Raw genomic sequence first — 16,996 nt, 5'->3', positions numbered from 1 at the left:
TAGACTAATTCCTGTAATGTCATTTGTATAATCTGATTTCTCATCTGATCAATGTGAAATATAACAGCCTTGATCTTTGACTGTTTTGCTCATTGAATGGCTTCTGCCTTTTTTTCTTTTTAAATCTAATCTCTGTCTCATCTTCTTCTTTCAGGAATCCTGTTCACGATGCTGGTATTTGGACCAGCCTGTGGATTTATCCTGGGCTCTTTCTGTACCAAAATCTACGTGGATGCTGTCTTTATTGACACAAGTAAGGAGTATATCTCAATTTCTTACCACAACCCGTTATATGTCCACCATTATAAGGAACCTTCAGCCTTTGGGTTCTAAAGCCCTCCTTCTAAGGGGTATCCTTGGGACTTGGACCTCAATCTACTGGTTCACCAAATATCAAAGGAAAGAACCTGAGTGTAGGCTCAAATGGTCTGGGCTCCAGTGTCTACCCAGAGGCTAAATAACCCCATAGTTGGTTTTATTCCTCAAATATGGATCTTCCTCATCTGTAAATTAAGGGTAACAAGAATTATATCTGTTTCATGGGGCTACCCTTTGATCCAGCAGTGGGCTAGTTAACCTAGGCTAGGTGTTGCAGTGGTAACACACAGTTCCCAAACCTCAAGTGGTTTTATACAACCAAAGTTTACTTCTTGGGTGCACTGTAAAACCAGCACAGACTGGCAGTGTTGGGGAGGGTGAGACTTGGCTCATCATGGTTACTCCAGGAAATTAGGCCATGGTGAGTTGCACATTGCTTCTGGAAGCTTCTCCTCATGTTTCAGTGGCTAAAACAGAAGTCACATGGTTTATTAGTCTTCTCTTGCTGTGTAACAAATTACCCCAAACTTAGTGACTTAAAACAATACCGGGGAGGTGTTTATAATATTATATCCCAGTGTATTTCTGTGGGTCTGGAATCCAGAGCAGCTTGGCTGGGTGATTCTGATTCGAGGTCCCTCATGAGGCTGTAGTCAGGGTGTTGATGTGGTCTCTACTCATCCCAAAGCTCAAATGGAGGAAATCCAACTTCTAAATTCATTCCCAAGGCTGTCGACAGGCCTGGAGCAAACAACCCAAAAGAAGTGGGGAGAGAGCATCTGAGACAAAAGCCATGGTTCATTTATAACCTTGTCTCAGAAGTGACATGTCATCCTAGGGGGTGGGATCGTGGGAGGCCATCTGAGATACTACCTGCCATATGTGGTCATGGGTTGACTGTGAGCCCCCAACAGAACGCTCTATTTCTGTGCAGTTCAGTGAGCAGAGAAGCCATGTTTCCTTTCTCTCTGAGAAAAGAGTACGGGAAGCCATCCCAACTTCTCCTCCCCATACCGATCTATTCTCAGAATCAATAAGAGCTCAGTCCCTGGCTTCTCAATCCATCATCTCCTGACAGTGCTAAATTTACTAATTCACTCCAAAGAAATAATGTGGTTTTAAATCCAATCAAGTCACTTTGTGATTCACTCCATTAATCCCACTGATATATTTACTTGTACCTAATGATGTTACAAATTTGCAAGTGGGGGGAAAGAAAAGAATCAAAGGCAGCCTTATTTACTTATTCTTTTAAAATGCTGGCTTTGTTCAGGAAGTGTGATTGGATATTGCTCTTTTGCAGCAGCTGGTTGACCCTTTGAACCATACTCCTGGCGAGTGGGATGAGGGGTGGCCTGGTCAGGGAAACAATACACAGTGGCAGGCGGCTACCATCTTGCTTGTTTAGGCAAAAAACAGTGAAGGAAGGGGATGCACCCACCCCATGCAATTGGGAAGGCTGCCTGGAAGAAGAGGCCAAGCACCCAGGCAGAACTACCCTCAGCATATTAGTAGGGGCTCCCTTGGATCAAGGCCTATGAGTTACCAGAACCTCTGAGCCAGGAACCTCAGATCATTCTCTTCCAGCCCTTTCATTGTACAGATGAGGAAACAGGTCCAAGGGGTGTATCTGTATAGAACCCAGGGCTCCTGAGTAAGCCCATGGGCATTTCCACTTCACAGCCCCTTCGTCAGGAGTCCCGCTGGGAATGAAATAGCATCTTTTCTGTATGCTGGAATGATCAAGGGGTGGGCAAGGATTTGGAGGGGCTGAGCCAGTTCATTCGTGGTCCCCCTCGGTGTGCTATTCATTTGCTTCGGGCTTTTCCCTCAGTCTGGAGTCCTGCCCACAGTCCCGGGTGGTCAGCATCTTTCTTCACCCATCAGGGCCCTGAGTTAATCGACATCATCTGTGGTTCTAGATCACCGGCAATTTGAAACCTCCCTGGCTGTAAGACAGATGGGCGCATTCCTGGTCCAGCTGGACATCTTGCTGATGGCAACCCCCGCCCCCCCCCCCAACACACACACACAAGTGAATAGCGGAAATCCCATCCAGTGGGTCTCTAAGATAGGGAAGGATTCTCTGTGAGTCACCATCTTTTGTTTGCATCCTTGCTGAAGGTGCCTGGAGGGCTGATGCTGCTTTTTACCAGTAGAGGGCAGAAGAATATAATTTATTCTCTTGGAGAACAAGACAGAATTCTATAGTTTCTAGCAATTTTGATGATTTCTAACCATGTGACTAAAACTTGTTGTTCTATCTGGAATGGATCCTGGCTATATTTTGAGAAGGAGGTTCTCAATTCTTTAGGGCTCACCCTCCTGTATTTTTTTCTTCACCAGTGAAGACAGAGTCCCTCTTGAGGGCTGTCCAACCTGTGAGGGGGTGTCCTGAAGCATGAATGGAAAGGGCCAGGCACACAGGGGAGAGCCGGGAAAGGGGACTGGAGAAAGCAGTGTTCTGGAACCTGTGGGCAGGCGGGCGAGGCAGGCGAGGCAGAGCCCTTGTGGTGGGGCAGATGGAGGAGAGGATGTGCCTGTGCAGCCTGGCTGCAGCTGAGGAGACAGGGTGAAAGGGGAGGACCCAGCGAGGAAGGCTGGTTGCAGTCTGTGTGGTAGGGAGGTGGTGGGTTGTAGGAACAGGCCAGCCATGGGATGGATGGACCCCGCGGGCAGTCCCCCTGGGAGGACTCAGCTGGCCATGCATAGACCAAGGGTTCTGCTGCTCTACATCTGTGTCTGATCTCTGCATGGCTCCCTCATACTCCTCTTCTTTAGGATAGATGCCTCTCGTGACAGCACAGGGAAAGAACGATGGTGCTGCTGGAATTGCTTTTGTAGGATACCTTTGTAAAGCTGAGACCCGTTCAGAACAGAACCTAGAAAAAAGGAGGACTTGGTATCAGAATGTGCCCCAAATCCTCAAATCAACCATCCTTAACAGTGGGTTTATCAGGAGATTGAGAATGGCAGCCTTGAACAGACCGCTTATTAAAGTGGTATGTAGATGGCCTCATCTGAACTTTAGAACATTCTTCTTGGAGGTTGGGTGTTACTGTTATCCCACTTAACAGGGGAGTTCTTCTTATGCAGAGATGATGAGTTCTACAGGGTTCTGGTGCTGGAATCAGACCTCCATCTTATTCTTTTTTTAAGATTTTATTTATTCATTCATTCATGAGAGACAGAGACATAGGCAGAAGGAGAAGCAGGCTCCCTGTGGGGAGCCCGATGCAGGACTTGATCCCAGGACCCCGGGATCTCACCCTAAGCCAAAGGCAGACGCTCAACGACTGAGCCTCCCAGGCATCCCCAGACATCCATTTTAATCTTAGCTACACCCCTTCCAAGTTGTGCAGTCCTGGGGGCATTTCTCTGTGAGGGTCTGTGTGTGGATGACATGTGTTAATCATGCAAAGCATGTAGCATGGTGCCTGGTAGGTAGTAGGCACACGGTAAGCCAAAGATTCTCATTTCCACAGCTAGTAGGATGCAAACCACACGCCCCTGTCTGACTCCAAACTGGGCAGTTTGTGTCCTTAGAATTTCTCCAGGACTTTTGCCAGAAGGCTGCCTCCTTCCATGGACAAAGGCCTTGCTGAGATGACCTAACCTCATCAGCACACACAGACTCTCATCCTGAGGCAGACCCCAGCTGGCCCCTTATGGCTGCATGGCATTTGTCCCTGGAATAAGATATGTCCGTATGTTTGCTTCATGGAAAAGGTCAACAGCCAGGAATTGCCTGCTCTGCCACTCCAGGGCTGGCTGCAGGAGTCGTCAGATTCCTTCATGTGAGGCTAATTAGCTCAATGGCCGAGATCCTGGGCATTCCATGCTGCCCTCTTTGCTCAGCCCCTCCTTGTTCTCAGTTTCTAATTTGGTCTGTAACTTAATGATAGTTTTGGAATGCTTGAGTCTCCTAGCAAAAGTTTCAAGAAATAGATTAAACAAATAGGTAAATGGACAAAAAGAAAGAAAAGAAAAACTGCTTGGAGAGCCCAAGGCACCACTTACACATCAGCGTGGCCTGGGAGTCAGAAATAGGTGTCTCTAATTTGCTTCAATCTCCTTCTCATAGTCTTTGGGTATCCTCATGGGTTGGTTGGTTAGTTTTAAAATGGTTTGACATACATACATACATAAAAATGAATAAAACACACAAAAAAAGGGATGCCTGGGTGGCTCAGTCTTTGAGCATCTCTACCTTTGGCTCAGGGTGTGATCCCGGGTTCCTGGGATTGAGTCCCACATTGGGCTCCCCACAGGGAGCCAGCTTCTCCCTCTGCCTACATCTTTGCCTCTCTCTGTGTCTGTCATGAGTAAATAAAATCTTATTAAAAAAAAAAAAAAGATTTGACTCTGTTCCCAGTGATTTTTCTTTCCTACCTACCATGGTAGTAGTCCTCAGAAATAGGAGAAAAACCCCAACCCCTTGTGTTTACACAGCCTTCAACAGAGGAAGCAAACAACTCCCAAAAGCTTGCTTGTTTTACCCCACAAAACCATGAAAACACTCCAAATGTCAGATTCTGAGACATGGCAGGGTTAGAAAAATGGATCTTGCAAAGCAGAAATTCTTCAAACCAGAGACAGCTATGCAAAGGCAGGCTTGGACTGTGCCGGTCTCATTGTGGGCAGATACCTCCGTCATGGTGATCCTTTAGTCTATTTCCATGCCTGGGATGACCAAGGGGCTGATGAGTGCCTGGGTAGAGCTTAGCTGGTCAGCCCAGAGTCCCCTGAGGATGCCATGCCTTTGCTAATGCTGCACCTTCACTCTAGGATATTGTCCCCATCCCATTCTTTTCAATGTCTTTTTGTCCTTTATGGTCCCCGTTTCATTGGCAATTAGGTACATCTAAGTAAATGATGGGTGCTTTTCATTTTTGTTCTGGGAATCTTACCACAGTCTTCATGAAAAAGTTGAATGGTAGTAATTTTCTAAGATCAAGAACCTGAATAGAGCTACGTTGAAAGAAAAGACATTTTCACCCCGTTCCCCATCTGTGCCTGAAACACTTTCACGATTCCAAGCCTGCCCAGGATCACTGTTCTTAGAGAGCATGAATTTTTATTTCCTAAGCCTTTTGTACTAGTCAGAGTGGGCTTGGTTCTGCTGCAATAACAAACACCTCCAAAAACCTTAGTGGCTTAGAATAATACTAAAGGTTCGTTCCTCATTCTTGCTGTATATACAGTGCAGTGACCCTTCATTCATCATAGCCTCTCAGGGACCATCTTAGGAGGATTTCACAATCAGGCAGAGCTTCCATGATCAAGCAGGGCAAGAAAGTGCAAGAGTCAGGCACCAGCTCATATGTAGCTCCACACAGAAGTGACTTGTATTCCCCCACTCATATTTCAGTGGCAAAATTCTGTGGCACGTGACTACGCCTAAGTTCACGGTAAGGGACAGGTAAGCCTCCTTGTTCTAGAAGAGGAGATCCAAATAAAGACATCAGTAGCATCTACCCCACTATTCTTTGCCAGCCAATCTAAAAAACTCTCTTTCAGCATTAGTGATACTAGGATAGTAATTGCCGACCAGTGATGATTGCAGGCAGGTGGGGAGGGATTTTCACCATCACTTCCGTGAAAGTGCCTCAGAAAATACTTTTGTCAGACTGGGTTCAAGCATTAGCCGTCTTTTTGGGAAGTGCCAAAATCAGGACTAGGAATCCACCCCCTAAGCCAACCCTGACCCGAGGGCAGCATGCTCCAAAGCTGAGTGGTTTCTCCTCAGAACATTATTTCTTTCCTTGCCTAAGTGCTCTGGATGGTTGCAATGGAGAGGGGGAAAAAAGAATCAATACTTCCTAAAATGGTCAACTGTGATTTACCTAAATCTCCCCCCACCCCACACTTTCCTACAGACCCCTCTCCTTCTCCTTGCCCATATGACAGGCATGCTCTAGTCTGACACAGGTCACATGCTCTTCCCTGCCTTACAAATGGTGAGCGAACGTTGGCTTCCCACATGCAAGCACATACCTATGGGGAGTGAGTTGACAGGTTCACATAAACCTCCACCTCCCCACTGCAGCATCTCTCCCTGGGATGTTTCTTCACACATAGAAGAGAGGCACTAACTTCCTAAGTAAAATAGGGACTCTCAACGAGCTACTAATTTTGTTCCTCTAAACAACCGCCAGGATATCTCTCTCTCTCTCTCTCTCTCTCTCTCTCTCTCTCTCTCTCTCTCTCTCTCGGCTCACATCTGCCAGCTTTCAATTCCCCTTTATGGAGCCCATCAACAACGGAGGGAGATACCACAGCTCCCTTTTACGTCTTTTGTTTTCATTCATTGCTTGGCAGCAGGTGAAAAAAACACAATGAGTAACTGAAGAAAACATTCCTGCAGGTGAAAAAAACACAATGAGTAACTGAAGAAAACATTCCTGCTCAGCTACCCGAGGCGATCTGACTTCCTTTTCTCTTCTTCTGTTTGCATCAAGATGCTTTCAAGATCACCTTGGGTTTTCTCCTGCCTTTTTTAAGCTTTCCCATACTCTTAAAAAATAATAATAATAACCCTATATCATGAAATTCCCATTCATGTAAATATATACCTAGAAGTAGTTATAAGAGCTACCATATACAAAGAGCCTGTGTGTCAAGTGATCCTTGCTCATTACCTCTTATCCTTGCAAGCGATCTTGGTGGATGTCACCTTTATTTTTGCAAGTGATCAAAGTAAGACTCAGAGAGGGTAAGTAGCTTGCCCAGCATCACATGCTAGTAAGCAGCAGAGCTGGGATTCAACCCTACGCCTGCCAAAGTTTATACTCTCTTCTCTGACGTGCAGCAAGTCAGAAGCATCTTGTCCATTGTAGTGCCCTAAATATTGCTCCTGCGTTGATGTCAAGGCCTCCAGGACAGAACCCACTGATGCTCCGAAGACCAGCAGCAAAGTTGGTGATCTTAGGCCCATTGCACAAAGCACTGGAATTAATCATCCCCCCAGGGAGCCCAAAACAAAGACTAGACAGACAGCTCAGAAGGGCAGTGTAGCAAAGTAATAAGGAGTCTGGCCCTTGGCATCTCAATGCCTATCTTTTAATCTTCAACTCTGTGAATTTGGGTAAGGTACTTAAACTTTCTAAGCCTCCATTTTTCTATCTGTATAAGACTGGGATAATAAAAGACTCTACCTTTAGGGTTGCTTGGAGGGTTGACCAGAACAGTTAAGAATACACGCTGGGTAAAGCCTAATGCAGAGTAAGCCCTCAGTAAATGATGGCTGGGATCTTCATTAGTGGCAACTGAAGAGACTTTAGGGAGAACATTTTACAAATGGTGAAGTGCTCATCTGAGTGTCTGTGGTCCTTTCTTTTGCCACACCTGTCCATCCATCTGGTCTAGGCTTGCAGCCTTGTTAGTTCTTAGCTCAAAATGCTCTGACCCCATATCTAAGAATGTCCTTATATGCTCCAGAGGTATGGGATTATCGTCAAAGAGACGTTTCTAAGCAGTTCATCTGGGAATGCTCTAAGAAAGGCAGTTGTAGAGAAAGACAAAAAAAAAAAAAATCTGCAAAGCAGTAAGCTATAGTTTATGTCTTCATGACTTCAACTGGCAATCAAAGAAATAATAGTACAAGACAACCAAACCACATGTACACTGCCTTTAAACATTAAGTTGGCTGCAAAGCTTTCTAATAAAGGACTTCCCCAAATCACAGGCCACCACCAAGATTTGAATTAACCTACTCACTAGCAGTTTGGAAACAGGACCCCAACCATAAATATTACACTAACACTGTTTAAATGCTCAAGCACGTGCCAGGGACTATTCTGAGCAATTTTTATCTGGTGTGGCTCACTTAGTCTTTCCCTGAAACTCCGTAAGGTACTATTACCATCATGGTTTGTCCTGCAGATCAGTCAGCCAGGCACAGAGAGTTCAAATCACTAGGCTGAGGTCCCAAGCTGAGAAATGTCAGGATTTCACTCCAGGCATCCTGCCTCTTGACTTCATTCTGTGCCACCCCTTATGATCTGTGAACCTGATTCAAGACCAGGAGTGGGGTGTTGAATGGGATCTCAGGTTAGTTTCTTTTTTGAAGGGTGCAAGTGAGTATACACAGTAAAAAATACACCCTTGAACAATGTTTCTGTGCCCTTGTGCTTTCACCAGCACACCTAGGCAGTTCTACCAAAGCCCATCAGTTCCAGGCTTAATTCAGAGGGTGTCTGGCTTCTCACTGTGTTTGTTTAGACTGATACAAACACAGGGTAGACAAGAAAATTAAGGAGGGAAAGAAATCAGCCTTCAGCTTTAGGAGAAACAGAAGCACCCATGTGGAACAAAAAGCTGCTTTGTGAAGGGTCCAGTCTGCCTGCCGCCCCCCAGGCCCTGAAGGCTATTTCCAGAGCCCTCTCGTGTGCAGCTGACTCAGACCCTTAGCCGTATGCCAGCCCTGCTGTGTCCCCTCCCGTCCTACTCACTGTCTTCTTTCTGGTTGCAGGTAACCTGGACATCACTCCGGACGACCCCCGCTGGATCGGAGCCTGGTGGGGTGGCTTTCTGCTCTGCGGTGCCTTACTCTTCTTCTCTTCCCTCTTGATGTTTGGGTTTCCACAGTCTCTGCCCCCACATTCAGACCCTGCCATGGAGAGCGAGCAGGCCATGCTCCCAGAAAGAGAGTACGAGAGACCCAAGCCCAGCAACGGGGTCCTGAGACACCCTCTGGAGCCAGATAGCAGTGCCTCCTGCTTCCAGCAGCTGAAAGGTAGAGCCGCACCTCGAATGTGGTTGGCCAGGGGAATGGGGGGGGGGGGCGGTGGTCTAGGCTGATGGGGGAAAGGGTGGTGCTCAGGACTGGGTTCTGGGGGCTTGAGGTACTTGTTCTTTTATCAGGAAGTCCTTTCCTGATAGCAGGCATTCTTCAAAAGCCACATCCAAAGTGCTTTTCCTTTGAAGCGCTCTGTCCTCCTCTCCCCTCTACGAAAGATGTGCTCCTCTGGAAAGAGGTAGGAACTCAGTCTTAATAACAAAGTCCCACTTGAGAATGTGGCGAAGCTCTCCCAGTCGTTTTTAACAGAAAACAGATGCATCTTTTCTGATAAAATGGAGTGATGTGGAATGAGAAGCAGCAGCACCCCCTGCAAACATACACACTCTAGCCCCTGGGTTTTTTACACATTTGGCAAGCTCTGTTCAAGGCAAGCAGTGCCAGAGCAGCCTGGAGCTGCTGGGTTTCTGTCACGGTCCCCTCCCCACCGTGGGGTCTCTGCAGTGCTCTGTAAGTTCCAGGACCCCCTCTCTTGGGTCCCTTGAAGAATCTGCTGAGTTTTTGAAGTGAGGAAGGAGCAAGGCTGGGGCATTCCTCCTCTGTGAGGCTGGGGTGGGGGGAAGGCGGATGACCCACTTCTTGGCAGGTTCAGGGTGCACCCATCAGCAGTTCCAGTCTTCCAGTGGCCAGTTTAGAAACGGTAAGAGTCTCTTCACCGAGCTTTTGTGCGACAAGGAGCACTGTCTTTGGAGATGCTTGAGAGCCACGTGGAGGAGCTCATCACAGCCCCTGGGCTCCGGTCCCTGCTCTGCTCTTCACGAGAACTGAGATCATTAGCTTCTCCACGCTTCATTTCCACGAGTGTATAGTTGTAATAGCATTCCTAAGTGACAGTGTGGCCGTGAGAATTAAAGCACTGCCCGCAGAAGACTGTCTGTTAATAGTGTTCGTCAGGGAGGGATTGCCAGAACTTGTGCTAATTCCCAGAAGAGACTAATTAATAATCTGCTGTTATGTCTGAACCCATGTTCCACAATCGTTTCTACCAAAGTAGAAATTTGGAACTGTCCAAAGAAGATCTTAAAAGTCATCTCTGTAAGTTGCAGAAATGCATGAGTAGGAGGCGGCCATCTACTTTTTGTCCTCAGGGGTTGCCTTGGCTTGGACTCCCAGGAGTTTATGCTTAATAGAAGAGCCCCCCACCAACTCCCACCCAAACAGCTGGCCAGAGGGTGATGTCTACTGCACAGGTAGCCTTACAAAGTGTCCCAGTAACCAGATCTGCAGGAGTAAATGGGGCTGACCCAAGTGAGCCTTAACGGGAGACACCCTGGACCAAAGCAGTGGCAGCCTTTCTGGGTCTTTGTCCCATGGTAATTGCCCAGAGCTCCAATTTCAAGAGCTACCCCAGTCTTCTCTTAACTTTCATCTTTGGAGATGCAAAGATGAAAAGCTATAATTGTACTACCAAAGTACTTACCATCCAGCGTAGGGACAGAGCAGTAAGCCAGCAAAGGCAGCCTAATGTGGAAAGGATGGCAGAGCCAGGCAGCAGAGGAGTTTATGGACGTTCAGGAGACAGGCAGGGGAGAGCCCACATCTTGGGTCTTCAGAATTCTTGGATTATGATTCAGTTGCCCCTTAACTCCTTTGTTCAGCATGTACTGAGATCCTGCTAGGCTCCAGGGACACAGTGGTAACCCAGGCAGCTTATATTCTGGAACTTACATTGCAGCCATTGGGGGTGGGGGGTGACACACAATGGGCAGAGTTGAAGCAATGGCAAGCTGAATGTTAGACGTTCCATGGCCTAGCTGACAAGTACACAGTTGGATAGACAGGTCTGAGACTCATTGCAAGCCATAGTGATCATAAATTGTGGCCTGTAGATACATAGACTCCACTTCTCATAATTAATGATTTTTAATTAGAATTAGCAATCCCCAGAGGCAGTAGGTCTATTAATGGACCTAAAGAATGTCCCAGCAGGAAAGGAAGGCAGTGTGTCCAGAAGAATCCCCAGGAACCAAAATACGGTGACATGAGCTATTATGCTAATAAACAAATTTTACATACGCCAGCACATGGATAGGGGACCATGGTCCTTTACATCCTTCATTTTTCCATGTGATTCAGTGTTTTTGCTACGTGGACATTTCCACTGAAAGCACCATGCAGTGTCACCCGGTGCTCCTAAACTCTTTATCCAATTTGCAGCCTCGAAAGACCCTCTGGTCTCCAGGCAGTGTGCAGTACAGATAAGCTTGAGTAGCATTGCATATGGAGGAATTAACATTGGTCTAAAAATAGGTATGTTGCCATTTCTCATCTGTTTCATTTGAGTTTGCAAATAGGTTTCTTCTTTGGCCATCAGTCCGCGTCCCCTGCCATGCTCTACAGATAGGGAAGGCTCCTAAGAAGAGCTGGTGTTGTGTCCCAAGAGCAGCTGCTCCATCCTCCCTCCTGCTGGGACTGAGACGATCTCCCCTGCTCTTGGGAGAGCAGCAGGGCTATTCATCTGGGTTCCGACCCAGCTCAGCCACTTCCTAGTCTTGCAGTCTTGGCCACACCGCTTAACTCCCCTTGGCTTTAACATATGGTGTCCTGTTTATAGGTGAGGAAACCGAGCTCTGTGATATAGGAGTTTAGGCTTGCAGTTTACTTTTCAGGGTGCTCTCCCCTCTCCAAAAAGTGGGCTTTGATGGTCTCTTTCCAACAAAGTTGGCCATCATTGGGTTTGCAACTCTTAGAAGTTGAGGAGAGACACAAGGCCCAGAGTGGTGTTCTATAACTGTGTAGAGAAGCTGTTATTTCTCACACAGCCCAGAAGTCCCCATCTTGTAGTGACTGTCACATAACTGTTTAACAAAGCAGGCAGCAGACAAACAAACGCTTGGGTTTGTTAAACTCCAGTATCTTCCTGTGTGGGAGTCTGCAAGCCCAAGACACATTTTTGCATTTCATCTGTGCCACCAAATAGCTTTTTCTTTGTGCCCTGGCTCTCACACTCCTCTTCCCCAACCATTTTCTTCAGAGCATTTGGCTGATTCATCTTTCAGGACACACCCCACCCCGTCCCATCCTTCCTCTGTGTTTGGCACTATGTCCGCTCATCCTTTCTATGCTGTAGCCATGTGAGGGCTAGAGAGCACCCATGTGGCCTCCTGAATCTAGATGCCCAGAGTTTGTAGAACACTTTGTTAAAGTCTCAACCCAGAGGGAAGAAGGAATTCAGGGGACTGTTAGACAAAGGCATAATATTATCACCAGCTGGTATGTTAAATCTCACATCTCTGGTGTCACCTGCTCTGGAAGGGGTTTGATGGTTGGGATCCAGGCTCCTTCAGCAGCCATACTCTGTGTACCTTCCCCATCATGCTCTGTCTGGTTCCTTCAACACATCAGACATTCCCCTCTCTCTTCTTGGAAGAGAAAGGAATGGAATACCCTTCCTCTGTTGGTCCACTCTGGATTAGATTCAGTCCCCACCTTTCATGGAATCCCTCCCTACAGCCCCACTGTGCCCATGTGCCACCCACCCCCCATGTCCAGTGCTGGATTAGCTATATTCCTCTGTCATATACCCAGCCTCTGCAAAGCACCTGTTATCCCACCACCTGGAGACTTCTCAGCTTATCTGCCTTTGCCCAAATCTTGTGTTCTCCAAGGACAAAGCTTTCATGCATCTTTTTATTTCCATTGCACAGCACAATGCCTGGCATGTAGGTGATACCAACTGAATGAATGGATGAACAAACAAACGAGTATCCTCTTGCCAGCATGCATGCACTCACACACACACCAGTGGTGAACTCTGGTTTTCCACACACTATCATACTTAATCCTCCAACCCTATAAGGCATTGGTATCATTTTACAAAAAAAGCAAATTGAGGCTTAGAGATTGAAAGGAAAGGTGTTTGAACCCTGGCCAGGGGTCCGGTGCCTGTCTTCCTAACTACAATGTGATGCTCCATCTTGGGGCATATAATGGACTCTCTTAATGGAGAAGTGGCCTCAGCAGGTGCTAGCCGACTTCAGCAGAGCATACTTAAATTTCCAGCTGCTGGTTGCAACAGCACCGGTGTACCGTAAAACAGTGGGTCTTCTAGACGAAGCTACAGGCTAAAAGGGCGGGAGGAACCCACTCCCTGCAAACATTGGCACGTCCTGGCCCTCTCTGATGGGCTCTCTAGCTAGGATGAGTGTAACTGTTCCAGAGGTTTAAAATCCGAAGGGAGGGCCCTGCCTTTGATCTCTGAAAGAGAAGAGCAGTCAAAACTGAGCACTCTTGTCTCTGTACACTTCACACTGACTGCCAAGTGGCCTCTTCCTGTCTCCGAAAAGATAGCTACAACTATCTTTTTGGAGCAGCCCAACTGGCAGGGCTCGGGGTGGGGTAGGGGGGATTTAGGCTCAGAGTCTTACTACCCCCAAAATGTGGAGGGTGGTTGACGAGTTTCCAGGCACTCGCAGGTACCTCCCACTGGGCCCCCACCATCCAGCTGATGCGTGAGTGTGAGTGTAGCTGATCTCCATGCCAACCATCCCATCACAGAGCTCAGGGTTAAACTACATTTCCAGGTCATCACCACTGGGAAGGATGGAGCTGGGACTGGGCAAGGTCCCCGGACTCCACACCCCAAGCTCTCTCCACTGTGTTTCCCTGGGGGATTCACCAGCCTTTAATGAACTGCCTGAGGAGGAAGGGGAATCAGCCAATTGGGGCTGGGGCCAATTGAACAAAGACCCTTCCTGTGTCAGAGACACAGAGACACAGGTCCTTTCTCTGTTCCACTTGCTCCCTCTCCACGGGAGGAAATGCAGTGCCCAGTTCCAGAGGACCTTCACTTGCAGGGGAGATGAATCCAGCCAGGGGCTGTTACCTTCTCCATCCTGCCCTCCTCCAGCCATCCATCCCTGGGTTCTACTGATTTCACCATCTGACTCTCTCTCCAGCCTCCTCGGGTTATCTCCTGCACTCTAGTCTGCCCCAACCCCACTGATCTGTCTGTACATGACGATGGTTTCAGGATGCATCTGATCCCGTGGCTGCCTCCAGCTCGAAGGGACAGAGGTGGAACCCTTTCAGGGCCTCCCAGTGGTGCTCCTCTGCCCTTCCAGCCGCTGCTTACACCACTGCCTCCCTGTCCCTCCACAGCCTCACCTCACCAGCTTCCGTCTAGGCCCCTGGGTTCCCCAGGCTTCCTCCCCACCCTGGGACTGTGCACCTGCTGTTCCTTCAGCTGGAATTCTGATCCCATCATCAGACATCAGCTCATGATCATGTTCTCTAGGACTTTTCTCTGCCTGCCCCCCCCCCCCAGGCACATTGCTCTCCGTGACATGGTCATGTTACTGTTCTGTATGTGATTATTCACTTACTCCATCCGAAAGCTCCACAAAGGCCAGGACTTCCTCTGTTTGTGCTTCTGCTCTTGTCCGTAGGGGCTCAGTACATATCTGATAAATGAGGGGATACACGGATCACTGGACGTGCCCTGCCAAGCCCACCATGGTTTGCTGCTTTCCTTCAAGCTGTTCTCGCCCCCAAAGCCCCTCCCAGAGTTTCGGCCTGTGTTTGACCCATCCGCGGACACGAGTCCAGCCGGGGCTCCATCTGTGCTAAGTGCCATGGCTGGTCCACCGGTGACCTGCTTGTGTGGGGATGGGGCTGCTGGCCCAGTTGCTCCAGTTGACTTGCATTGGTGACTCTGGGCTGTGTGAGTTCCCTGACAGGTGTTTGGGTCAGGAACAGGGTGCACACTCATCGCCACCGCTGCTCCTCTCTTGGTGTTGAGCAGGAGCTGCACACGCATTGGCCTAGCGTGAGGGACCCGGCTCCTGCCTCTAGCCTCTAGCCTCTACAACTCTACCAAACCTCCTCTATCCTTTGCCAGCTATCAGTCCATTCCTGCCACATTTTCTGTAATGAGGGGCCTGTGCCTTTCAGCATCTTGTTATTGTGAGGAGCCTGGTGATCTGAGAGCCCTTGTTCTGCGGGCTAGATGGCTGAGTGTTTTTTATTGCACCATTTGTCTTCAGAACTGTGCTCTGCCCTCACGTGGATTTCCCATTAAAATCTTCTTTCTTGATTCCATGGCTAGGGAAACCATCCGCCCTCCCAAATGCTGGGAACCATGCACCAGGCTGCATTTCATTCACTGCCATGCCATAGGAGTTATGTTTGTAGGTCCCCAGGACCAGTTTGGCCAATGGCTTCCTCATATTCTTACCAGCTGTGGAGGAGGATGTGCTGGGGTGTTATGTCTGTGAACAGGCCACAAGTTATTTCCACAAAGCACCCGAGATTTACACATGAGAGGGTACCTGGCACAAAGCCTGGCACAATGTGGATATCCCACGAGTGTTCTTTGAATGAAGGAAGGAAACTGCTAGAAGACAGTGTTTCCCTATGGGTGTTCCTTGGAACAGAAGTCCTTGGAGATGCTCAGGGGAAATATAAATCAATGGGGGGAGGGAGGAAAGGTATTACAGCCAAATAAGCTTGAAAAAATGTCTATATAGTGTGTGACCCTCTTGGAGACCCACATGGTATATTCGAGTATTAAAGGCCCTTGGAAGGCCAGCTGGCTGGCATTGTTTTATCCCATCTGACCCTAGAGCTTTCCTGTTCATGTTAACTCTTTGGGCATTTAAGAAGTGTTGCTAGAATGCAGGATAGAAGGTGGTGAGGATCATGGGAAGTTCAAAGGGATGTGCTGAGTCCATAGGGAGGACTCGAAGACAAGTGCATAAAACGAGTAGCATTTCAGCCCCATCTGGAAAGATGAGCAGGATCCCTGTGGATAGAGAGAAGAGAGGGGCTCTGGGCGGGAGGGGGGGCAGGTGCGAGCAGAGGCAGGGCACAGAAATGCCCGAGTGGTAGATGGGAGAGAGACATCTCATTTGGGGGATTAGGCTTCAGAAAAGGTCATGGTAGAAGGGAGAATGGTGTCTTGTTATTGCACCCAGCAGAGTTCCTAGCACCTAAGGCCACCCCAGTAAGACTCCAGTAAAATTGTAAATGAATTTGGAGGGCTTTTGCATTGCTCTTCTAAAGTGTGTGGACTTTGAGTCACTGTTTCCCACCTAGAGGTTTGAATCAGCATTACCTGGGGGGGGGGGGGGGGGTTCTTTATTTTTTTTTATTTTTTTTATTTATGAGTGGAGGGCAGAGAAGCAGGCTCCATGCAGGAAGTCCAATGTGGGACTCCATCCTGGGACTCCAGGATCACACCCTGAGCTGAAGACAGACGCTTAACCTCTGAGCCACCCAGGTGTCCCATCCTGGGGGGTTTCTTGAAACACACCCACACTCAGGCCGCACCCCTAGGATTTCTGATTCCATGAGTCTAGTGGGGAAGAGGGAGGTGGTCTAGGCTCCTGAATTTCTTTAAAGTTTCCAGGCAATTCTAAATGTACCCCTACTTGAAAATAAATAGGAGAGGTGGTGGGAGTCCTTTGGAGGCTTTCCATCAGAGCTGTTTCTGCAGCAGTTTTTGCCCATAAGATGAAAACATGGGGAGGAGACCTACTTATGAAATAAGCTTGGGACATCCTGCAATGTGACCCATTTGGAGGTGTGTAAGTGACATTAGCACATTGAAGGCTCTGAGAAGGTCTGCTGTAAACCCAACCCTTCAGGAGATAGCACTAGGGAGTCTCGGCTTAGACACAGGCATTTATGTTCTCTTAGGTGCTGAAATTCACCATGTCTTTTCTGAGCATTGCTCTTTGTCTTTCGAGCAGTACATTCTCCTATGGGTCGAGTTTTTGTGAACGCTTAATGCAGTCAGCCCTGCCACCCCTGAGGTGGCGCATCATGCTCCCAGACAAGGTTCCTAGGGGCTGGTGTGAAGTTACAAAAGTGGCATTCTGTTTAGGAGACACTCTTTATTTCTTTAATCCTTTTCTGCCTCTGCTACCTCTGGCATGA

General features: G+C 48.1%; 1 protein-coding gene across 2 annotated transcripts in view; it reads left to right on the top strand.

The window, feature by feature from the left end:
- The window catches only part of SLCO3A1 (solute carrier organic anion transporter family member 3A1), a 310,139-nt gene that overhangs the window by 232,522 nt on the left and 60,621 nt on the right, over positions 1 to 16,996 (top strand). For both annotated transcript variants that reach the window (XM_077871178.1, XM_077871168.1), the window contains exons 3-4: positions 155 to 253; positions 8,792 to 9,055. In XM_077871178.1, coding sequence (XP_077727304.1) covers positions 155 to 253; positions 8,792 to 9,055 — 363 coding nt within the window. The remainder of the gene's footprint in view (positions 1 to 154; positions 254 to 8,791; positions 9,056 to 16,996) is intronic.

This window comes from Canis aureus, chromosome 2 (assembly GCF_053574225.1).
Source record: "Canis aureus isolate CA01 chromosome 2, VMU_Caureus_v.1.0, whole genome shotgun sequence".
In the NCBI taxonomy this organism is placed as follows: Eukaryota; Metazoa; Chordata; class Mammalia; order Carnivora; family Canidae; genus Canis; species Canis aureus.
The sequence above is the reverse complement of the archived record's forward strand: the minus strand, read 5'-3'. Positions and strand labels throughout refer to the sequence as shown.